This window comes from Oncorhynchus mykiss, chromosome 16, assembly GCF_057628025.1.
Source record: "Oncorhynchus mykiss isolate SJ-2025 chromosome 16, ASM5762802v1, whole genome shotgun sequence".
NCBI lineage: Eukaryota > Metazoa > Chordata > Actinopteri > Salmoniformes > Salmonidae > Oncorhynchus > Oncorhynchus mykiss.
This window is the reverse complement of record NC_143037.1, coordinates 44,342,129-44,366,172: the sequence shown is the minus strand read 5'-3', so window position 1 is coordinate 44,366,172 and position 24,044 is coordinate 44,342,129. Positions and strand designations below refer to the sequence as shown.

At 41.9% G+C, this 24,044-nt stretch overlaps 3 protein-coding genes across 15 annotated transcripts; 2 read left to right on the top strand and 1 right to left on the bottom strand.

The window, feature by feature from the left end:
• Positions 1 to 3,372: 3,372 nt before the first annotated feature.
• nfe2 (nuclear factor, erythroid 2) lies at positions 3,373 to 9,644 on the top strand. The gene is made up of 4 exons (XM_021565933.3): positions 3,373 to 3,931; positions 6,521 to 6,599; positions 6,926 to 7,069; positions 7,229 to 9,644. Exons 2-4 carry the CDS (start codon positions 6,552 to 6,554, stop codon positions 8,540 to 8,542), a joined length of 1,506 nt encoding a protein of 501 aa, XP_021421608.3. The 5' UTR covers positions 3,373 to 3,931; positions 6,521 to 6,551; the 3' UTR covers positions 8,543 to 9,644.
• Positions 9,645 to 10,748: 1,104 nt separating this feature from the next.
• Positions 10,749 to 15,820, bottom strand: LOC110492002 (heterogeneous nuclear ribonucleoproteins A2/B1). 13 transcript variants are annotated; one of them, XR_016487278.1, is made up of 11 exons: positions 15,547 to 15,820; positions 14,934 to 15,050; positions 14,388 to 14,745; positions 14,195 to 14,290; positions 13,916 to 13,960; positions 13,706 to 13,795; positions 13,364 to 13,513; positions 12,792 to 12,989; positions 12,543 to 12,630; positions 10,947 to 11,019; positions 10,749 to 10,859 (listed from the first exon to the last, which is right to left on the bottom strand). XR_016487278.1 is itself a non-coding variant. In XM_021565937.3 (10 exons), the coding sequence occupies exons 1-9, from the start codon at positions 15,556 to 15,558 to the stop codon at positions 12,554 to 12,556; spliced, it is 1,185 nt and encodes a 394-aa protein (XP_021421612.3). In that variant the 5' UTR covers positions 15,559 to 15,722; the 3' UTR covers positions 11,988 to 12,286; positions 12,543 to 12,553. The 13 variants fall into 13 exon arrangements, 7 of the variants coding, with proteins under 7 accessions (XP_021421612.3, XP_021421615.3, XP_090058950.1 ...); XR_016487275.1 differs by having other exon boundaries at positions 13,322 to 13,513; positions 15,547 to 15,761; XR_016487274.1 differs by having other exon boundaries at positions 13,322 to 13,513; positions 13,706 to 13,771; positions 13,874 to 13,960; positions 15,547 to 15,686.
• On the top strand, positions 15,818 to 23,160 carry cbx5 (chromobox 5). Its single transcript, XM_090202825.1, has 5 exons — positions 15,818 to 16,143; positions 16,743 to 16,960; positions 18,721 to 18,943; positions 19,783 to 19,883; positions 20,186 to 23,160. The coding sequence occupies exons 2-5, from the start codon at positions 16,818 to 16,820 to the stop codon at positions 20,325 to 20,327; spliced, it is 609 nt and encodes a 202-aa protein (XP_090058951.1). The 5' UTR covers positions 15,818 to 16,143; positions 16,743 to 16,817; the 3' UTR covers positions 20,328 to 23,160.
• Positions 23,161 to 24,044: the final 884 nt, after the last annotated feature.

Sequence of the window (24,044 nt, the reverse complement as noted above, 5' to 3'; positions counted from 1 at the left end):
GTCACACCAGATACTGACCGGTTTTCTCATCCACGCCCATATCTTTTTTTAAAGGTATCTTTGACCAACAGATGCATATCTGTATTCCCAGTCAGTTGAAATCCATAGATTAGGGTCTAATGTATTTATTTCAATCGACTGATTTCCTTATATGAACTGTAACTCGTTAAAATCTTAGAAATTGTTGCATGATGCGTTTAATCTTTCTTCAGTATATGTTTGTTCAGTATACATTTCCCTCCATGGTATCAATGGGGCGGCAGGTAGCCTAGTGGTTAGAGCGTTGGGCCAGGAACCGAAAGGTTGCTAGATTGAATCCCCAAGCTGACAAGGTAAAAATCTGTCGTTCTGCCCCTGAACAAGGCAGTTAACCCACTGTTCCTAGGCTGTCATTGTAAGTAAGAGTTTGATCTTAACTGACTTGCGTAGTTAAATCAATAAAGAACTATTTCTACTTTACCCTCTGTCCATGCAGTCTCTCTTCCTCTCTTCCCAACAGTTGTGGGCCTACTGGCTCAGAGAATTTCCCTTCTCCAGACCGCAACCAGGGGAAACAAATTTGTGGTGAGGTATTTTTTCCGCTCAAATCATAGAAATCATGTTTTCAGGTTGTTAGGGCATGACTTCCTCTTCATAGACAAAATGGTGACAATAATAACAAATATTTGTTGAGAAAGAAGCAATGTATTATTCATGGAGTAGAACTAGTAGAACATGCACCTAGTTCAAATTCTAGAATTATCTGTGGAAAAAAATGGTGATTCTGACATAGCCGTATCCATATACACTGGATGTACAAAACATTTGGAAACATCTGTTCTTTCCATGACATAGACTGACCAGGTGAATCCAGGCGAAAGCTATGATCCCTTATTGATGTCACCTGAAAATCCACTTCAATCAGTGTAGATGAAGGGGGGGAGACGGGTTCGAGAAGGATTTTTAAGCCTTGAGACATGGATGTGTGCCATTCAGAGGGTGAATGGGCAAGACAAAATATTTAAGTGCCTTTGAACAGGGTATGGTAGAAGGTGCAAGGTGCACCTGTTTGAGTGTGTCAAGAACTGGAACGCCACTGGGTTTTTCACGCTCAACAGTTTACCGTGTACATCAAGACTGGTCCACCACCTAAACTACATCCAGCATTGGAGTCAAAATTGGAGTCAACATGGGCCAGCATCCCTGTGGACCGCTTTCGACACCTTGTGGAGTCCATGCCCCGACGAATTGAGGCTGTTCTGATGCTAAAAGTGTGTGCAACTCAATATTAGGATGGTGTTCCTAATGTTTTGTACACTCAATGTATATGGATATGGCTGTGCTAGAAACACCATTATTTGTGTGTATCCATATATGTATATAAATGGCTATGGTTTCTAGCCCATATTCTGTTGGTCAAGAGAATTCAGGGTTAGGTGTGGGCAGGGTGCCATGCAAAAAGGCAGAGGGCGCACATCGAGTCATTACACCTACACTTACATTGAACTACGTAGGTAGGTCTTTGGGGGACAGGGACAAAGGAAGGACTATAATAGTGACTTTGGGGGATTATTCTCAGAGATGGGGTAAAAATCAGGAAGATGGATGAGATACTTTAAGGGAACAAATTGAAAAGTACTTGCCCAAGATGTCAAAGACCAATTGCAGCAAACAAACATAACCATAGACAGGGGGCGTAGAGCTGGTAACTGCAGCCAGAGTGAAAACCACTGTGGTCATGGTAATAACAGCCTGCTCTCTAGCATCCTGAGGAGGTGGGTGAGTAGGGCGCTGGGTGCTAGGAAGTTGGGAAGTCCCTTCTCTCTCTTATTCCTGGTAAACACCCACCTCTGTTGACTGTCAGCCACCTACTCTTCCCATGTTTTGAGAACAATGACCCGAAAACATCATAAACTGTGGCTTGGAGATGGGGTCTGTCTTTGTCATAGGACTTTTTCAAACTTCTGGCTTGTTCTTTTATGTGTAAGGGTGAATGGGGTACGTTGAGCAATTTTTACATTCAGCACCACTGTCAAGCGAAATGTAGTATTCTTTCTAACAAAGATACAGTATCTACGTCAAGATGTTGTGTATCCCTGGAAATAATCAGAAATCGTTGTAAACATTACAAAACATAGCTTGTATCTGGTAAATTTCATTGCGGGATATGGTAAGTTTGGCCGCCTACACACTTCTGTACTGAATGAAATATTACCACTACCCATTAGAAACCTTCAATTACTTGTCTGTCTTTAAACAATTGTAAGCATCTTTTAACACAGGCTTAACACCTAACAAACACCAGGCCCTGTTGTTATCTCATATCCCAGCGATAATGCCTCGCATTGACACCTGGGAGGAAAACACTTAAATTTGCTCAACTTACCATTGGCTTAACCAAACTTACTGTATTAGCCCACACAGTTACAATGATGCACTTTCATGCTAGGTTTAGGACCTCATATTGAAGCTTATAGAAGCCCCAACTGACGTCTAGAACATCAATCTTAAAATGATCTATTTTGGTTTAGATACAAGCGTTATTGAAACATCTAACACAATACTTTTATTTGACTTGGTGAATTTTTATTTTTTAATTTTTTTACCTAACTTGCTTACTTATCATTTCCCATATGGTTTCTTCCTTCACAGACTCTTCCTAAATAGTTGGGGAAATTATTAATTTTGTATATGGTCTCTTGGAAACAATGGTGGCTCATCTTACCCCACTCTCCCCTACGATTAAAACTCATTTGATGTATTTTGTTGTTTAATCAACGTTTCTGAAATGTGAACCCAACCCCACCTCTAAAAATCCATCATAGAATTCCCCTTTCGTGTTGTTTTTGTGATAAAACATAAATGTTGCATGTCGTTGCTATGAATATAGATTTGAAACATGAGAATATCACACCAGCCCTTTTGACTGTTACGTCCATTGTTGCACCAAGTTCATCAAATTATTTCTAATAGTTAAATTGGCTTATTACCAACTCCTGGTTGTGTATTAATAAGTGCTAACGTTAGTTTTAGGCTTGTTCGGCTTGTCTTTATGCATACAGCATGTGTTGGATTGGGGCAGTGGTGTGGGGAGTTTTGGGGGAGTAGGACTCTACTGGTCACCTGCTATGTAAGACACGCTTCCCTCCATTCTCCCCCTGCTCCTCTCCCCCCTTAGTGGTTGCGCTGCCAGATAAAGGAACAATGTGTCCTTTCTTACCTGGTGGAGGTGTACATTCCATCCCTACTAAACTAAGTTGCAATCCAGCCTGTCTCCAACCCACCACTGCCCCCGCCTGCACAGGGCCCTCTCTAACAACAATACCAGGTTGGTTTAACTCCAGGTGCTCCAGATCACACTCCATAAGCCTCTCCTTTCAGGGGACTTCTTTTGAGACATTTTATTGTAAGGGGTTTGGTTAGTTATAGGAAGATGAGTCCTGATCTGCTAGATTTGTGTAAGGATTTGTGCATCGTGTTGTATCATTGAATGGTTAATTTGTCACAGAACGTAGTTAACATTTAAACACCTATTCATCATAGCTAAGCTATTTGCCTTGGTTTAAAAGGTGATTCAACGGGATGCTTGTTGGTCTGTCGGGCCCTTGGTTTGTGGTTTTCTGCTCTTACAGGAAGGTTGCTTACATCGCAGGCAGAGACATCCCATTTATGCTGGGGGTTGTCTGTGAAGCAGAGCAGAGAGCTAGAGAGAGAGAGCGACAGAGAGACAGAGTGAGAGAGAGTGAAATCACATGCACTCCCTATAATGGTTGGTTAAAAGCAGACATATTAACAGAGGTCCTCACTAAACTGAATAGAAACACTTTTTTGTTCTGTTTCTACTTTACATTTTTTTTAACATTTTTTTTACCAGGATTATGTTTCTTACGTGTCAGTCTGAAGATTTTTTTCTCCTGAACACCTGTTGAAGACACAGAGACATGTTGCTCAGGTACAGTATGTCCTTTCACAACCGCCTTCTCTACAGCTTTTTAGCAGTATACCTTTTTTTCATTGCTAGATAAGGTTGATTCGCTGCCTCTTTCAGGTCTCTTTCCAGTGTAAAAAAAAATCTGTTTTTAATGAACGCATTGCTACTTTGTCACATTAATGTGCAGCACAGGTTCTAATAACTTAAGAAGCGGCTATTCAAAGAACAAATGTAACTTCATTGAAAACATGTAAAAGGCCAAAAAACGCTCAAATGTATCTCATTCAAAATGAGTCATAAACAAACATTACCATCATATGCTCAAGCTGAAGGACAGGCATATTATAGAATTCGAATCAAACTGTCATCTTCAAGAGTAGAAAGCATTTAGGCCAGAGCACTTATTGTAGCCATTTACTTGGTGAAGTATTGACTCACAAGCCTTTTCTCCCTCTTCAGTAATTCATGTCAAATGTACCACTCTGACCATTGCTAAGAAGGATTATCCACACAAATAGCATATAATATCCTTTAATCTTATCCACATTACTGTCTATGGGTTTTGCATACAAATATATTACATGTATTTTGCTCTTAGTTATGTGAGTAAGTTTTCCCTGCCAAATTGAACTGTATCTCTTCAGATAATGACACGTGACACAGTTTTAAAGACAATTTAAAATATGAAAATGTTGTCTACTGGATCTCTGTTCCCCTACCAGTGTGCTCACAACTGATATTCTTGTTTATGCAACACCTGATGTAAGACAAGTAAGAAGAGTTCTGGTTAGACAGGCCAAGCAACCTTGTCCCCTCAGTACTAGAGGAAACAGCCTTAGGAAGCATCACCACAAACATAACAGTGGCTGTGGCAAGATATGGTGAGAGTTACAAGCCCATCCATGTTGGTTACTCTATGCATGGGGAACCTGTAGCTACAGATCACATAGTAGAGATACAACGACGGATGAACCTATAGTTGGTTTGATGAATTAGGCGAGTGGGTATTTTGTGGGATAAGGTCGCATCTTTGCAACAGTGTTCAGGTGAGAGCCATCACCTGCCAGTTGCGAGAGATATGTGTAGAGCGGAGTGCAAGTGTGAGAGACAAAGTGATTCCTCATCAAATGTTCTTCTCTGAAGCAGCATATCCAGATTGCGTGAAAATACTTTGTGTTGCCGAGGAGATGGAAAGTAAACAAAAAAGAAAGATCCCCTCAAGTAAATAAACAATTGGGGCCATGGAAGATGGAATGGTCATAGTTGTGCTGTTGCAGAGAATTCCAGCTCTTCTCCTGAGTATTTGTTGAGATCCAAACAAAGCCAGCGGGGAATGAGAGCAAATGCTGGACGATGCATAACTTAGTTTTTGCATTGTTCAAAAGTTAGACCATGAACTCTCTTCATCCAAAGTATCTTAGTCAATACCTTGCGTTCTATAGTATAAGTACAATGCGCGGAACTAAATATATAATTAATGCACGGTACAATCTTTGCAACAGTGTTCAGGTGAGCGCCATCACCTGTTAGTTGTGTGAGATACACATGTAGACTGGAGTTCAAGGAAGTGTGAGAGCCAAAGTGATACATCAAGTGTTCTACTCTGACGCAGGAATGTATCCTATGTTGTAAATGACATGCTCTATCACCGAGATTTTTAATCATGGGAAACTTGGCATATCCAGATTGTGTGAAAATATTTTGTGTTGCCGAGGAGATGGAAAGTAAATAAAAAATAAAGATCACCTCAAGTAAATAAACAATTGTGGTCATGGAAGATGGAATGGTCATAGTTGTGCTGTTGCAGAGAATTCCTGCTCTTCTCCTGAGTATTTGTTGAGATCCAAACAAAGCCAGTGAGGAATGAGAGCAAATGCTGGATGATACATAACTTAATTTGTGTATTGTTCAAAAGTTAGGCCATGAACTCTCTTCATCCAAAGTATCTTAGTCAATACCTTGCATTCTATAGTGCCAACTACAATACACATAACTAAATATGGAATTCATGCATGGTACAATGACTATAAAACCACGACAATGGTTCTGCTCTTCTCAATTGAGGACTTATTTATGTGCTGTCCCAGACGTAAGGTTAAAACCCTTTATAAAGGTTATAAAGCCCTCTCTGACTTTCACTTTACTATATGGAACATGACTGCGGTTAGGCCCCAGCTCCAGCCTCTGTTTGCTGCTGCTGTGGAGGGAACGCTGTGCTGTGCTGTCTCCCAGGAGATTGCCTTATCGGTGTCTGCCATAGCAGCACCACAGCTCAGCTCAGCTGATAGGATGGATTCAGCCCAACGGAACTCTGCTTTCGCATGTCCCAAAGAGTTCAACACCGAATAGCACCCGAACACTCATATAGTAGGTTACATATCACAGTGGATACAGTTTTGGTATATACATCTTTCTGCAGGGCAAATAGTATAAGAATAGTATAACATGACTTTCTATATTTTAAGATGTCGTGTTGTTGCTTTGAGGAGACTTCGTCTAGATGAGTGTTTTCCTTGTTTGTTCGCAGCTACGTATTGAATCCGTAGATTTCAGCATATTCTAATGGCTGAATATCTGATAGTAATATTTGTCAATGTATGTTTCTTCCAGGAGGGGGCGCTGCAACCACAGCCTGTCCTGAATGTGTGCAGCAGCCAACTATGTGCTCCCATTGAGGAGGCACAGTGAGGTGAGTCGGATACTCTTTCCAAAATATCATGCTGAACTCAACTGTGCTGGCTTGGATATTTCCTCTTTTGGAGGGTTGTGGCATCATGTAGTGTAATAGACCATAGACATACACTTTATTCATTAAAACAAGCAAAACTACATATGATTTGATGACAGGTTGTTACTGATTGTGTTTAATTATTTGAAGCAAGTACCAGGAAGTACCTGTGAATGCCACGTAAATTGGACAAAACAGGGCTACAAAATAAAGCATTACCAACAAATTGCTATGAGTTACTATCAAAATCTAAGGTGATTTGCTATAAGTTTATTTTTATTCTCCAGGGCTTGGCGAATCCTGGCAGGCTGTGTGGGGGGGTATCGATGCCCACCCATGCCCCTGGAGCCCGGTCACATGGAGCCCCCCACCCACACGACGAAGAGATGGACTTGGCCTGGCAGGAACTGATGGCCATCACTGAGCTTCAGGTAGGAGGAAGAGTATTCAATAATTACATCACCATATAGCCTAGATCACACATATCCTGTGATATGTACTTTTGCGTGTTCACAAATACACACAGCTGTTTAAAACTCAATGACAAACGTGTAGAATTGTTTTATTTCACATCATGTTTTTCATTTCAGGAGTTTGAGGTCCCACATGACAGCCCAGATGAAAATATTCAGTACCATCCCATGGAGCTGCCCATCTCTCTGGGAGGTTATGGCATGGCTCAGTCTCACTCTCATACAGAGCCCCTCCCCTGTGGTGGTGAGACAAATCCTGATGCTGCTTATGAGGGATCCTACTCTAAAGTAATGCCAGCTTGCCAACATCAGGCCACCGGGGAAGCAGCAGCAGAGGCACTGTACGGACATTCTGGAAACCATTCTGGAGCCCAGCTGAACCCCAGAGTTCTGAACCCTATACAGCCACCGCTGATGAGCCTTCTAGAGCATATGAGTCTCCCGAGCGTTGGTGGTGAGGGGCTTGTTGGAAACGACAATGCTGGCCCCTCTCTGGGCCCGGGGCGGTACGTGCTAGGGACAAGTCATGGGCAGAGCAAACACCCACCATGCACTATGGATGATCTGGAATCTGACTCTGGCCTATCTCTGGGTTCCAGCCCACCACTAGCCTCACCAGATGATGCCATGACTGGTGTCCCTGCTTATTCAAGCACAGAGGTTGGTCTGAACTATAGTCACGGGGAGATGGAGAATATGGGTGAGCAAGGTGGGAGAGCTAGCCTCTTTTACTCTGTGGACTATCAGCAGCATCCCAATCACCCCTACCACTACTCAGGGATGCACTCCTCTTACTTCCCTGTAACACAACCATCCCAAATGCAACCACAGCCTCACTTCCTGCCTCCCATGTCAATGAAACATCAACATGGTTTACCCAGTGCCTTGAACGACCGGCATCTTAACAGCTCTGCTACCAGAGAGAGCTCTCCCCAGGCGTTCTATGAAAAACCCAGAGGTAACCCTCTTCCTGTCCCTCTGAGCCGGGACGAACGCCGAGCCCTCGCCCTCAAGATCCCTTTCCCTCTAGAGAAGATCATCAACCTACCTGTGGACGACTTCAACGAGCTCCTGACACAGTACACCCTCACGGACTCCCAGCTCGCCCTCGTCAGGGACATCCGCCGGCGGGGGAAGAACAAGGTGGCAGCCCAGAACTGCAGGAAGAGGAAGCTGGAGAACATTGTTTACCTGGAGGGGGAGTTGGGTCAGCTGCAGGCCCAGAGGGAACATCTGGCCAGGGAGAGGTTGGAGTTCCAACGCAACCTGACTATTGTTAAACACCGCCTCACAGACTTGTATGCTGAAGTCTTTTCTCAGCTCCGGGATGAGGATGGACACCCCTACTCTATAGAGGACTACTCTCTACAGCAGACCCCTGATGGGAACGTATACCTGGTGCCTCGTAGTGAAGTGTTGGATGGAGAATAATGTATGAAATCTATTGGACAGTTATTGTATACTGCCTCAGTTTATATACCAATATGAAATTGTTGCTAAATCTACAGTACAATAAGTGCCATTAAGGATATTTACATACACTGTTCCATGGTTTTGTATGTAGAGATCAGATAAAATGGCAGCTAAAAGGCCTCCATGTTAAACAAATCAATATTTAGGGCCTTTAGACAGTACTCATACCCCTTGACTTATTCCACATTTTGTTGTTATAGCCTGAATTCAAAATGGATCAAATATACTGAACAAAAATATAAACGCTAGTTCAATATAAGGAAGTCAGTCAATTGAATTAAATGCATTAGGCCCAAATCTATGGATTTCACATGACTGGGAATAGATATGCATCTATTGGTAACAGCTACCTTCAATACAAATAGGCCTCAGGATCTCGTCACGGTATTTCTGTGCATTCAAATTGCCATCGATAAAATGCAATTGTGTTCGTTGTCCGTAGCTTATGCTTGCCCATACCATAACCCCACCACGGGCATCAGTAAACCATACATGAGGTCGGTGGTTGTGAGGCCGGTTGCCAAATTCTCTAAACCGTTGGGGAAGCGGCTTATGGTATAGAAATGAACATTTAAATTCTCTAGCAACAGCTATGGTAGACATTCCTGCAGTCAGCATGCCAATTGCACGCTCCCTCAAAACTTGAGACATCTGTGGCATTGTGTTGTGTGACAAAACTGCACATTTTAGAGGCCTTTTATTGTCACCAGCACAAGGTGCATCTGTGTACACTTCTGCAGTGTATTGATCATGCCGTTTAATCAGTTTCTTGATATGCCACACCTGTCAGGTGGATGAATTATCTTGGCAGAGGGAAAATTCTCACTAACAGGGACAGAAACAAATTTGTGCACAACAATTGAGAGAAACAAGCTGTTTGTGTGTATGGGACATTTCTGGGATATTTTATTTCAGCTCAGGAAACATGGGACCAACACTTTGCATGTTGCGTTTATATTTTTGTTCAGCTACACGAAATACCCTAATAATGACAGTGAAAACATGTTTCAAGAAATGTTTGCAAATGCATTGAAAATTAAATAAAGAAATATCACTTGCATTAGTGTGATATCCCCTTTGGCAGCAATTACAGCGGAGTCTTTCTGGGTAAGTCTAAGAGCTTTGCACACCTGGATTGTACAATATTTGCACATTATTATTATTAAGCATTGCATGACAGCTATTTTCCCATCTTGCCATAGATTTAAACCAGATTTAATTCAAAACTATGCCACACTGCAACATTCAATGACGTCTTGGTATATCTGGCCTTGTGTTTTAAGTTGTCCTGCTGAAAGGTGAATGTGTTGCCTGGAAAGCAGACCACCAGGTTTTCGCTGGTGCGTAGCTCTATTCAGTTTGTTTTTATCCTGAATAATTACCTAGTCCGATGACAAGCATACCCATAACATGCAGGCACCACCACGCTTGAAAATATGGTATTGGATTTGCCTCTAACATAACGCTTTGTATTCAGGGCAGTTAATTTCTTTGCCACATTACTTTTGTGCCTTACTGCAAATAGGATGCATGTTTTGGAAAACATCTATACAGGCTTCCTTTTCACTGTAATTTAGGTTAGTATTGTGGCGTAACTTAACTGTTGACCCCTCAGCTCTATCACAGCCATTAAACTGTTAAAATCAGCATTGGCCTCATGGTGAAATCTGAGTGTTTTCCTTCCGCTCCGGCAACAGTTAGGAAGGCCGCATGCATCTTTGTAGTGACTTGGTGTATTGATACATCAAGAGTTAATATATACCAATAGGTGCCCTTGGCGAGGCATTTGAAAATCTCCCTGGTCCTTGAGGTCAAATCGGTTGAAATTCTATTTGACTTACGGAATTATAAATAAAATCAGCAGTTTTGCTGAACTACAACAATAATCCACCTTGATATGGGGTATTGTATGTAGGCCAGTGACAGGCTCAATTTAAATTCAGGCTAGGAAAATGTGGAGAAAGTCAGGGGGGAGAATACTTAAGGCACTGTAGTTACGTGAGCTAACCAGTCATATGCCTATGCTCGTTCTGGATACAATGATAAATCTAAAATGTACATTTGGGAATTCTATTATAAGAATGTCTATGATTTTTACAGTCCATGTATATCAGAATATGAAGTGTGTACCATGTGGTAGTTGAACAGTATTTATGAGGAAAAGTAGGTTTAAAAAATATTTTATTGATAAACAGGAAGTGGGTAAAAACAAGTTAAAATCCTGCACAGCAGTCTTCACAGTATACAAATAGCCAATTGCATCTTTCCAGGCACCCTAAAAGAGAACAGACCATTGTTTAAAATCAGGACAGCCTCACATAAACTCTTAATATTTCCAAGTTATCAAAAGGTCGTCGCTTACTATATGCAATGCAACAATGTTCCGCTTAAAAATCATGCTTTTGGATAGCTGTCCTTTCGATTCAGTCATTTTCCTAGAAAGCACCAGAGGAAAAGGAGACAAATGAATATCAGAAGATAAACCAATGAAAAAGGCGTTAGTGATATATTCCATGATTTGACTGCAAACGTCAGCATGCATTATGAGATTGGCACGCTGGTAAAGACAAATGTTACGCAAAAGGTCCAGACCGTTCTATTAGATGGGGGGCATTGGTTTCTAATAAAACACTGCACATCCAAATAAAAATGTACACGGTCATTAATGCTATACTATGAATTTCTACAACAAAACTAGTGTATGCTCATACCAACTACAGAACATGTTATTCAAACTGACAGTAGTTGGAAAAGTCTTCTTACCTACAGGCGGCATCTAAGTGCTTTGGTAGCTGCTGTCTGCTAGTCTCACATGCCTTCTTGCTACTCACTCTCCTGCTTCACACTGCTCCTTCCTGCCAGGCGATGGGTTTGTTTGCTACGTCTCTCCCTCAGCTCAGCTGGCTTCCATGGCTGGCTAGCCTCAAGACTGCATCATGTAAGCTAGCCTTCTGCTGGCAGCTGTACTGTCTGACAGGAGAGTCTGATCTAGCCATCCAACTCACGTCTCTGGAGCAGTTCTCAAAGAGATGGGCTCTCTGTGTGGACCAAGTATTTGAACTACCATAGCTTCACCCATTGGCGTTCATCAAGGACTTCAACGCTATTGTGACACTACGTTGTCACAAACCTTCCATTGATGTGCTGGGATATGAGTGTCTACATTCTGTAGTATGTGCATTGGAACAGACTAAGAATGTCTCGTGTAAGAAAGGAATAAAGCATATTGGACTAGGCAAAAAGTCTCCATTGACAGGTGGTGCTTATCTTCTAAAGAATGGCCATTGACAGCATCCATCATTAAAGTGTGGATTTGTATACAGGCAAATGCATTAAAATAAAACCAGAAGAGAACCTCCCCCTCCCACCCAATCCCCTAAAAGAGAGGCTAACAAGACTGAACGACAGTTTAAAAAAACTGAAAGGTGGTTTATTTCAACTTGATTGTTGCAGTTACACAAATAAAAACCATAGATGCAAAATCTACATAAAACCTCATCGGAATGCTTGCTTTCCAGAAACATAAGAAACCTGTTTGACAGTACAGAAAAATGTATGAAGCCCCTCCATGATTTCTCTATTGTACACATCTCTTCTTGTAGCAGCTGTAACCTGCCACAACTGTTTGGCTGAGCAGATCTAGGGTGTAAACCTGCAGCTGCCCTGTCATTTGTCTCGCTCTCCTCTCCTAAGTACTGAGTCCTGTTGAACAATACGGAACAACGTTAAGTTAAACTGTGCACTGACTGTTGGATTAACCAGAACCTACTACATGAAATCCAGCATTAGTAACACTTGGATCAAACAACTACTAGGATTGTATGTATCAAAGGGTACAAGAATGGAGCTAGTTTCTGAACACTACATTTTAAAGACAAATCCTGAAAATATGCTTGTCTCATCTACACACTTCGGTTATGGTTTCAAACTGTCACAAAAAAAAAAAAAAAAAGCATACCTTGTGAACATTTAGAATCGTCGTCCACCGGAGCCCCCGCCATATCCACCGCCGCCACCACCACCTCCAGAGTTACCTCCATATCCACCTGAAATCAGAAACAAAAAAAAGTCAACGGTTGAACAAAACCAGGAAGCACACTGTGGTTCAAGTCAGCCAAAGAATTCTAAGTCACCTGAAGGCATGCCAAACCAACTTGAGTTAACAGCCCAACCGGTGCCTGGTCTAAAGCTAGTCCGTGCCACCTACCTCCATATGGGCCGCTACTCCTGCCGCCGCCGCCACTTCCACCACTGCTGCCACCACCACCGCTACCCCCACCACCTCCGCCGCTGCCTCCAAAGTTGTTACCCTTCATTGGGCCGTAGTTGGAAGCCTGGTTGTTGTAGTTGCCAAAGTCATTGTAGTTGTTGCCGCCACCGCCACCACCACCGCCGCCAAAGTTCCCTGCAACACAATTTGAACAGCCACATTACTTGACGAAATTGGTTCTGTACATTTTACACCGGCCCAAGGATATTTAGAATGTTTAAAACAGCTGTGATGAGTATTTTGTACGTCATTTTCACATAGTCAGCCATGACATAGTTCTCATACTACTTCCCCTTTAGTAGGCCATTTGAGTTTACAATATGATTTTGTAGCACGTGAAGTCTCAGGTGTAGTATGGTAACATTTGTTGCTTAATTTTTGTGAACAGTATATAGTAGATGAATACTTTTCACCAAACAGAATGTAGTGTGAGAATTACGTCACAGCCTATGATGCCATCCACTTACCACCAACTGGGGCTGCTTCTTGTGGGGAAGCCATGGACTTACCGCCGCCAAAGTTTCCACCATTGCCATTGTTGTAGTCGTTATAGCCATTTCCACCACCGTAGCCGCCACCCTGTCCGCCACCATAACCTTGCCCTCCGCCGTAGCCGCGGTTACCGCCGCCATAACCACCAGGGCCTCCACCATAACCACCTATAGAAAGGAAAGTTAGAATCTAAATACACGGCCATCCATTTTTTTAAAGGTAATATCCGTGTGGCTTCTCAAATAATGCATGTTGTGTTAAGTTCTTCCTACTGTAATGACATATTTACTTGTATAGCAGCTAAAATTGCCACTGATGAGAAAATCTATTGAATGGCTATTCTAGAATCCAAATCTTACCGTCACCTCCCCCATAACCATTGTTGTAACCGCCATCTCCTCCTCCGTATCCACCCCCTCTGCCTCCTGAAACAGACGAGTCAGCGTCACCTAAAGTATATTGAAACAATCACAAGGGGTTAAGCATACAGGTTCAAGCGGAGAGAGTGGTGCAGGACCACAACATACCACGGCCATCGAAGTATCCACCATCACGGCCAAAATCATTACCTCCATATCCTCCACCTCTGCCATAGTTGCCGCCACCTCCGCGGCCTGGAAAAGAAAACGCAAACTATTAGTACCAACGCAACATAAAAGCAGCAACTCGATTTAACTATGAATCAATCTTGGCAATTAGATTATGCAGTGACTGATCAGCACTCAAATAAAATGTATGATAATGTGTTACACAGGGATACTGCTTAGAGCAAGGATGTGGACTCCTTCCCAGGCCATAACATGTCCTGAAGCAGGAAATACTCCTGTCCCGTGTGCAAATGTACTTACCACCCCTCATACCCACTCCTGTTGTCTGCATCTCCTGTCTGGACAATGCTTTCCTCACTTCGCAATTGTGACCGTTCAAAGTGTGGTATTTCTGGACTGAAAATACAATGGTGGTGTTAAAATACAGCAGATAACTCATTAAAGTTAACCCTTTTCATCAATACAAAGAGAGTGTGTTCAGACAACTACTTACTGACAATCCTGTCCACTGCATCATGGTCATCAAACGTGACAAAGGCGAAGCCCCTCTTCTTCCCACTGGTGCGGTCGGTCATAATGTCTATAACTTCAATCTTGCCAAATTGCTCAAAGTAGTCTCGTAGATGGGAGTCTTCAGTGTCTTCCTTGATACCTCCAACAAATATCTTTTTCACTGTGACATGAGCACCTGGACGGCTAGAGTCCTCTCTGGAAACAGCCCTCTTGGGCTCTACCAGCCTACCATCAACCTTATGGGGGCGTGCTTCCATGGCAGCATCGACCTCATTCACACCAGAGTAGGTGACAAACCCAAAACCTCTAGAGCGTTTGTTGGCCGGATCTCTCATGACCTGTTGAGATTTAGTTTAAGGAAAAAAAAAAAATTTAAAAAATTAATTGAAAAAGACAGATTCACTGATATTTAGGATTACTAATCAAACATTAACAATTAAATTAAATGTGCCGCTGTAGTCAATTCGGGTACAGTTCTCCCTGCAGCTGATTATAGCAAGCAATATTTTTATTACATTATACTCACCACACAATCTGTAAGAGATCCCCATTGTTCGAAGTGTTCTCGCAAACTCTCATCCGTGGTTTCGAAGCTCAGACCTCCGATGAACAGTTTGCGGAGCTGCTCGGGTTCACGTGGGGCCTGGACAAAAAAATGACAATGTATTTTGAACAAAAGACGCAGATCAGCAAGCGAGCGCTACACTCTAGCGAACTCGAAATGTTCATTACCAACAGTTCGTCAATATTCCTGCAGTTGAGTTTCTCAAAAAACAAACACCTGGGGGGGGGGGGGGGTGTCAAACAATTATATCAGATGGCGTCAACATGGCGAGGCATTTGGCAAATGTGAACCGAAACTATGAAAATGTGCGATGGGTGAAACATGGATTAAATGATCGGACTAATATTAAAACGCAATGGGAAAAACGGTACGTCCTTTCTTGCAAAATGGCTGAGCAAAACGCACGAACAATAAGGCCATGAGGCCTTTAAGATGGCGGCGTCCCCACATGAGCTATGGCTGTATTAATAGATACGCGCGAGTGGAAAACCCTTTTGGTTAAAATGGTTAACGTACACGTTAAATTAGACGCACATAACAAAATGGTATGTAGATATTCGTTAGAGAAACTTACCTCCTTCGACATTGTGGATGGTAGCTTACGATTCCTTTGCCTTATTCGAAGAAAGACGATCTGCGACAGAATGCAACGATCCTGCAAATGAAACAAAGAGTACACTAAATAGGGAGGATACGCCTCTTGGATTCAGCGATTGGTTATCTATTGCCGCTGCATTCGATCTCTCACTTCCGCTGCAACTCCGATTGGGTATTTTGCAGTCAATTATCAGCAATGTCCAATAACAAAACGATACCAGCCGGTGGTGGGTGTGGGCTTACGTTTTATCAAAACGTTATGTAGACGTCACTTCAATTCCATTCCATTCCCAGGCTAGTCTGTGTAAATTTAAACAAATAGGCTATTTGATAGAAGTAATTCCAAAAAATACGTCCGCATATTTCCTAAGTGAACATAGCTACAACATTTACTGATTAACTCCTAGTTATCTGGCTTGACGGTTTCGTGATCGTGCACGGTCTGCCATTGTGCATTTTGGCGCTCGCTTTCTCGCACGGCGAGGCAAACAAGCAAGTCGTTTGGGGAGGGGAAACGAAAAGCCCAGCAACAGCGTCAAGAAAACGAACCAGTAAACCGCTAAAGCTAGCACGGGTGAGTAAATACATATAGCAATGTCTTAGCTACTTAACTAATATTCGCTAGTTTTACAACCCCCCCCTTCACCCATTTCAATCAATCCGTCTCAAGCAAAAAGTATTGAGGATAACGTTTGATAAATTGATAACGTTAGCCGGTGGCGAACAGCTAGCTAGCTCATTCTCATGCTAGCCAGGCGGGGGTTGGGACAAACACAAGTCTACACGCGCTTAGGGCTATTTAGCTAGATTGCAATGCTAGATTATGTACTGTAAATGTTACATTATCGTTGGCAAACTGGAACGGATTAAAACGGCAATTGGTTAACTAGGTAATTTATTATTATTTATTTTAGGGAACAGGCCATGTGTTGTATCAAGGAAGCAAAGCATCTGCTTGCCAGCTAGCCGTGTTGGCTAATGTAGCAAACGTTAACTTACTAACGTTAGCGTGGTTTTTAATTCGATTGATTCCCTTTAAACGGACAAATCAGCTGTATCATGGTTTTATACTAGTTAGGTTTAGTTATCTGCTGTAGCTAGCTAGTAGCAATGAACAGCTGACCAATGTATTATATTGCACGCATTTCTTAACTTTGTTTCTACGTTTTCTAGGTTTTATTTCAAACTTTCCATTTCCAAGTTGGGACGTGCCCCTTGTTCACTCATTTGAGGTACCGCTACCAAATCATGGGAAAGAAGACTCGTGAAAATGATGATGATGCCTCGGGCTCATCTTCAGAAGAGGAAGAATTTATTGTGGAGAAGGTTCTGGACAGAAGGACGGTGAAGGGCCGAGTTGAATTCTTCCTTAAGTGGAAAGGTTATTCAGAGTAAGTCCATCTGGGTGGTTCCTCACGAAACTAGAACAAAACAAGATTTTCACGAAGTGTAAATCCATGGCAGGGACCTTTAGAGAAAGTATTGTTGACATATATTTGAGAAATAATTAATTGAGAACGGCTTTGCTTTATCTTGGCCAGGTCGCAGTTGTAAAGTAGGTGCTACAAAGCAAAAGTTGTTGTCATATAATGCTTTACTGATTGCTCTGTAATGTGTGTAGTATTTTGATTTGGCTCGCTTTTCAATGTTGTTGAACATAAAATAACTTGGTGTGTGTACGATTTCACACATGTACAAGCAGGACTGTACACAAGGAGCACGTGTGCGCCAAACTAGAAACGTGCACAAAGAAAAACATTTGAAGCAATAAAGCCAGAATCAATAATTTCAGGTCACAAAGCAAAATATTTAGGTGCATATGTGAGTAGAATGGTCACGCTGCAGAGCCCTGAAAAGTGTTTAACTACGCATGTGTGGGTGGGAATTGTGTTTTTTTGCATATCCAACTCCCCCTGAGACACCCTCAGAAGTTATGGGCCGTAACTTTAAAACTATCAGAGATCCCACCCTGGAACTTGTATATTATGTTAAACAATAGCTGCATTCCAAACACGTAAAGGACAGACCCTTAAATTAAGTGTACACTTGATTACTTTTAATTGGACCGCCCTTGTCTGGAAATCGCCACTCGTTCACCCTATGGTTGTTTTCAGTCACCATGGTGTGCTTTATATGAGCTACAGTCAACTATGATTGCGATTATTGTCTTGGCTAGGAGACCACTCATCTGTAGACATCAGATACTAGGCATCTTATGGTATCAGGTAAATCAAAAATGATGGGTAAGTGTGATGTCAGGGAAAGTTGTATGCGTTAGCTAAGGTTTCCTAAGCCAACTAAACCCTTTTCCGAGATGTTTGTGCTGTCTTCATTAAATTTTGCTTACACTTGTATGCTGACTTCTCCATATGGATGTTGGTTTTTACATTTTGGTAGGCCTTTCTTAGCAGATGTACAATCATCCCAAATTTAATTATGGGACGTTTCAGGCCCCGGCGTGAACAGAATTGCACACTCTTATCACAAACAGGGGCTGACGTGCTTACGTTGCCAACTTCCCTTGCTTGGCTAATTGTTTGGACCAACGGCAAAGATGGCCATGGATATTCCCCAGGGGCATAAGTGGAGGAGGTTGGGTCTTTTACATGTTAGGAATGCAGCTGTATTGATATTTTAAAAAATAGTATATTTTCAATATTCATGTTTACAAGCCATAAAGCTTCAACTGACACTAACTTTTGCTTTGTGGCACCTGCAGACAAAACATTATGGCGTCTTAAAGGAGGCCTGGGTACGGCAAAGATTATGCTTTAAAAAACAAATGTCAACAGAACTTCAAAAGACCCTTCCAATGATAACATTTAGATGAAAATCCCCAGAAGAAAAATCTTCTGGTGTTCTAGTTTCATGTTACTGAGAATTATTATTTTACGATGTTTCCAGTAGCTAGCTAATTTCTACCCCTAACAATTCATATTGGTATTGATTTTTTTCATGGCTTCCAGTGCTAAAATGTTTTGGTTACCTCCATGCTCTGCACAATGCTTTAACTTGTGCACACTGAGGGTTGGGTATAACGAAATGAATTGGAGACCATGTGACCGAGTCTAAATGGGGCTTAGGTGATGGGAATGGTTTCACCAATCGAATATATTTGTTCTTGCTATGACCATGCATTTATTGTTTGCAGAAAACACAACACATGGGAGCCAGAGAAGAATCTTGGCTGCCCCGAGCTCATTGCTGAGTTTATGAAGACTTACAAGAAGCCTAGCGGCGGTGCCACCCCCAGCAGCGGAGGAGCCAAGTCCAGTGCGGGATCATCAGGTCGTAGCAAGGAAGGCAGCAGCAAGAGGAGAAACTCTGACGATGATGAGGAGGGGAGCAGCAACAAGCCCAAACGGAAAAAAGAGGTGCGTCACCTACCTCGTGAATTGGTGTGGACAAAGTCTCCCACCCGCCCAAAAAAACCCTGCAAGAATGAGTTGTTTGTAATCCAATAGAAATGTATTTGTCACGTGTGCCGACTACAACGGGTGTCGACTTTACTGTGAAATGCATACTTACAAGACTTTTCCCAACAATGTGGAGTTAGAAATTAAGACATTTGAGAATGGGAAATGGTAACACACTATAACAATAATGAGATTATATACGAGGAGTACCGGTACGAGGTAGTTGCGGCAATATGTAGGTGGGGTAAAAGAGGCAAACAGGATAATAAACAGTAGAAGCAGCGTGTGTGAGTGCAAAAATAAGGGGGGGTTACAGACAAATCAAGCGGGGGGGGGACATAGACCAGGCTTGGTTCTTAACACTAGATAAGAGCTATTGTGAATTGCCTGCCACATGCAAATCTACAAAACAGATCATGACTTTATGAAAGCGGGTGACTTCATTGAGATTCATTACCTCCAGCTTTTGCAGCTCACTGATAGGCCATTCAACACTTTTTTTTTATGACCTTAAGTGTCCAACCAAGTGCTGCAGCATTGTTATTGTTGGCTAGAACAAAAGCTTGATCTTCCTGGAGAACCTCCATTTGCATATTTCTAACCAACTGAAGACGCCTAATTTCAAACTGAAATAGTTGAGCTTTTGGGTGTTGCTTACCGTCACTAGAATGACAAAGGCTTTGTGAAATACAACTGTTGTCTGTGCTTGTTTCCTGCGGTGGTGCCTAAATTTCACTTCTAATGTACAACATAGAGATATGTTGGTCATATAATTGGTCATTTCTCCTGTCTTCCAGGATGACGTCCTGATTGCGAGAGGCTTTGAGAGAGGTCTGGAACCAGAGAAGATTATTGGAGCCACAGACTCCTGTGGAGACCTCATGTTCCTCATGAAGTGGTGAGCGTTGAGTATTTAGACATATGTCGTCCACTAGATTACACCACTAAGAATGTCTTCAGACGTGTGACCGGAAACTGATTAACTGAAGTGGCTGCTCACTTAAAGTTGATTTTTGTTAACTATTCCTCTTCAAGACAGTGAGTCTAAGAGCTTTCTAGTTTTCCTGATCTAGTCTTGTGACATCGTGAATTGTCGTTATTTCCTAGGCAGCCTATTGGGGAGTCTTACCTTTACATCAGCATGGTAATAGGCCTGGAAATAAATCATGTTTATTTCTTGTTTATTTCCTCTCACTACAGGAAGGACTCTGATGAGGCAGATCTGGTGCTGGCCAAGGAGGCCAATCACAAGTGCCCGCAGATCGTCATAGCTTTCTACGAAGAGCGCCTCACCTGGCATGAAGACGGGGATAAGAAGGAGAAGGGCACTGTGAGCATGTAAGCAGGAAGTGTCGTCACAGGAATGGTCACTGACCCCCCCCCCCCCCCCTGCAGGGATGACCTGGAGACACTCATATAGCCAGTACCTAATCGCACCCTATTCCTCTCCTTGGCCTTAACACTTTTTTTTTTATGATAACCTTTTTCTTTTCTCTTTTATGGCTTGGGTAGGTAGGTGTAAGTAGTGTAGTGGTATATTTTCCACCACATTGCTTCTACCTTTACAGCTCTGACAACAGTGAAGAGTTAAGGCAACATGGAGGATTTGAGTGCGATTTGGGACTGAAAGACCCCCCCCCCCCCCTTGCTAATGACCATAACAAAAACCACACAAACCAACGATGGACGACACTGCCCACTTCTTCATGATACCTCCCTCTGTGCCCCAGTGTACAGGTTAATGTCCCTGAATAACAAAGAGCCCAATCTAGCCATTTTACACACAAACTGAGAAGGATGAGGGAAGACTGTGGGTTTTGGAGGTGGTGAAACAGGTTGGCTGCGCTCGCTACTGGGGACGGCTTGTCTTTCCTCTTGCTTTATTCCCTTTCTGTATTTTTGTGTAAGTACGATTCTTGATTCTGTGGTACCCTGTCTAGGTACTGGCAGCCATCTTAAGGTGACTTGAAGGTAGTCGTCTTAACTAATAGGTAACGTTAAAATGGCCACGTCTATCAAAGCATGGTCCAGTGCCCAGTATGAAATTCCCGCCTACTTCCTGAATCATGTACTTGCAGTTTTTGAATGCGATTCAAGAGTAAATCATGAAAAAGTGTTGTGCAAGTCAGTTACGAACAAATTCTTATTTACAATGACGGCCTACCCCGGCCAAACCCTAACACGGACGACGTTGGGCCAATTGTGCGCCGCCATCCTACGCATATATTTGTTTACGTGGATTAATTTACTTCTACCTTCATGAAGGCCATCAGTTCGGAGTAAATGAATCTACTAATATGATTTTACATGCATCTTTAAGCCCTTTTTCATGAATTTGATATACTCTGGGATTCCATTCAAAAACGGCCTGGGACATGATCCATAGCGGAAGTAGGGGGGACTTTCATAAAGCATTCACAAATCGAGCGTCTCGGAGTAGGAGTGCTCATCCACCTGTCCATATATTCTTATTCATTGTTATCTTAAAAGGTCAAAAAAATAAATAAACTGATCCTAGATCGGGCACTCTGGTGGAAACTTTGAATGCGAGCCCTTGACGTGTTTGCCCTGGGAAGATGACCGTCTTCCAAGTCTTATCAAACCTCGACAATAACAGTAGTTATGCCGTAGATAAAATAGTTTTATCGTACTCCGATCACCTTGGTAGAAAATCTCCCCTGCTTATTTTTTTTGTTCAGTAGTTTTAGTCCACCTTTTGATGTTTTAAGGTCAATATGGTCCCCTCTAAGTACTCCATGTCTTGTTTTATTTCTCCAATTTTTCACTAGTACTGTGGCTGGACTAAGTTTTGAATGACCTACATTTTAATATTTGAACTCTTTTGTCCATCGTCTTCTGTTATGTAGCTGTTCTGCAGGTCAAGTAATCATGTAGCTCTGATTCCATTGCTAAGATCATGAACATATTTAGTCAGAGTAACTGCTTTTTCCTAACTTGGAATTGGATTCTTCCGATTACCTTTTTTTTTTTTTTTTTAAGAATTTTTTTAAAAATCAGACAATTTTATCACCACAACAAGCACAATGAAGCAAATATTACAGATGCACAGACGGGCCACTTCAAAAGTTGTACCCAATGTTTCAAGCCATCTTTATTTGCAAATGTGAATGATATTATCACAGCAGTGCTGAATTGGAACCCGGCCCTTAGATCAGAAGTCAGTTGACAATCAGCATGCCACATGCTCTGCAGTAGAAAGTGACACCATACGAGCATACGGATTGATTTGATCAAGGTATGCCACCCTGGGGCTAAATGGCTCGGGCCGACGTGTCCTGCCCAGTCCCCTGAGTGAGAGAATGGGATAAGGCAGATCGGGGCTTACCTCCAGACAGTGTTCCTTCTTGGGAATGCTTATCAATCTATTTGAACATTTTTAAGATCCCTGTCAATGATTTGACTTATTTTGAGTATTAAGTGGTTAAATCCACACCACCTACAGAGTATTTGTTCCACTTGTAGAAACATAATTTGTCCTGACCTGAATTTCTAGTTTTATCATCCCTATTAATGCTAAATACTGAATGTTTTGGGACGATGTTATCCACATCATTGACTTCATATTACAGGTTTGTTTTAACTGCCTATTCTGTCCATTTTGGCTTTCCACCCCTTGTGTTGAATGTAGTAATGAGAGCATTGAGTTTGTGTTCAATGATATATCCAAATGTGTGGTAAAAGAGCAAGGTTGTTTAGTCACAGAATAGAGGCAAAGTATTCCAGTATATTTGTAGCCTATACCATTGAGTTGATGATGGGCAGAGTGCTATTGCTATGTATTGTGATCAAATATTCTCGTATTCAATTTGTGATGTTTTCCCACTCAAAAAAAATAACAATTTAAGGAGCAACTGAGTCCTGAGTTGTCTTGTCACTGTAGTAATAGAAACAAGTGAAAGATTACTTGGATATCCTTCTCTCTTCAGAACCATCTCTATTTAGGACAAATGTAAATGGTTGTCTGTTTTTCATTTTTATTTATATTTACTCAAAAGATTTTCATTTGTAGTCCATTTTTGACCATTTGTCTTTTTTTCAAAGTGTTCCACGTTTGGTGTATCTCACCAACATTTTTTTTTTTTTTTTTTTTTTTTTTTTTATGCTCTGAAATTTGGGTTTTATATGTATTGTAGTAAACTGTTTTCAACATTCAACGGACTGGTGATGTTTCTGCTAGACTGCTGTGCACTAGTCATATTTAACCACCAGATGGAGCCATTTGCCATGTCAAAGGAAATCCTGAATTGGACCTAATTGAGTATTTATTGCTCATAAACTAATCTCATTTCCCCATATTACAGAGAATATGCATTTATATCTATCGAGAGTCAATGATTGATATACTAATAGTTGATTTATACATCGCCTAGACTATTTTAGATTTTCAAAAAACTGTTGAATTCAAGAGTACCATAGATGACAGATGGAATATTGCCTCCATTAGTCCAACTCTGAATATTGAGCTAATTCAATGGAATATTCTCTTCCACCTGGTCTGTATGAAGAGGCTACAACCAGGCCCTAGAGTAATTCCTGCTTTGATCACATGGTGGTCAGGAAAACACCCTCACACACACGTATACATAGGCAACTATAGTACAGCGTTTATCACTCACTACCTGTGAAATTTAGTCCTTTTAACCAGCTCGTGTTTAAGATGAAATGTAAACGCACCACTGGAGATACAACTATAGATTGATTGCTGTTACATATAGTGCCAACATTAAGGAACAGGCAGTACATCTGTGTCTTTCTGTGCTGGGTCCAGCAACATCCAAGTTGTGAATAAATAGTCACTTTTTAGATAATGACTACTGAATAAATGCCTAATAGATGACCATTGGCTCATACCTTTAAAAGCCTAACTGCTTATTGCAACTATAAGTGCCTGGCTGTCATATGTCCCCCGCCATCCTAAGCGTTAATTACTATTACAGGTATAGGTACTAGGATGTTGCTGGGCCCAGCACAGGCAGTGTGGTCTTCTGGTCCCAGTGATGCCTAGCAGCACAAGCAGTGTGGTCTTCTGGTCCCAGTG

Excerpts from the sequence above, each read along its gene's own strand:
- nfe2 (XM_021565933.3), top strand. The coding sequence starts at position 6,552 with ATGTGTGCAGCAGCCAACTATGTGCTCCCATTGAGGAGGCACAGTGAG. Across the intron at positions 6,600-6,925 it reads CATTGAGGAGGCACAGTGAG|GGCTTGGCGAATCCTGGCAG; the intron begins GTGAGTCGGATA and ends TTTATTCTCCAG. Across the intron at positions 7,070-7,228 it reads TGGCCATCACTGAGCTTCAG|GAGTTTGAGGTCCCACATGA; the intron begins GTAGGAGGAAGA and ends TTTTCATTTCAG.
- LOC110492002 (XM_090202824.1), bottom strand. Across the intron at positions 14,291-14,387 it reads TGCAGTGGACAGGATTGTCA|TCCAGAAATACCACACTTTG; the intron begins GTAAGTAGTTGT and ends TTGTATTTTCAG. Across the intron at positions 12,631-12,791 it reads GAGTAGCGGCCCATATGGAG|GTGGATATGGAGGTAACTCT; the intron begins GTAGGTGGCACG and ends TTCTGATTTCAG.
- cbx5 (XM_090202825.1), top strand. The coding sequence starts at position 16,818 with ATGGGAAAGAAGACTCGTGAAAATGATGATGATGCCTCGGGCTCATCT. Across the intron at positions 18,944-19,782 it reads AGCCCAAACGGAAAAAAGAG|GATGACGTCCTGATTGCGAG; the intron begins GTGCGTCACCTA and ends CCTGTCTTCCAG. Across the intron at positions 19,884-20,185 it reads CTCATGTTCCTCATGAAGTG|GAAGGACTCTGATGAGGCAG; the intron begins GTGAGCGTTGAG and ends CTCTCACTACAG.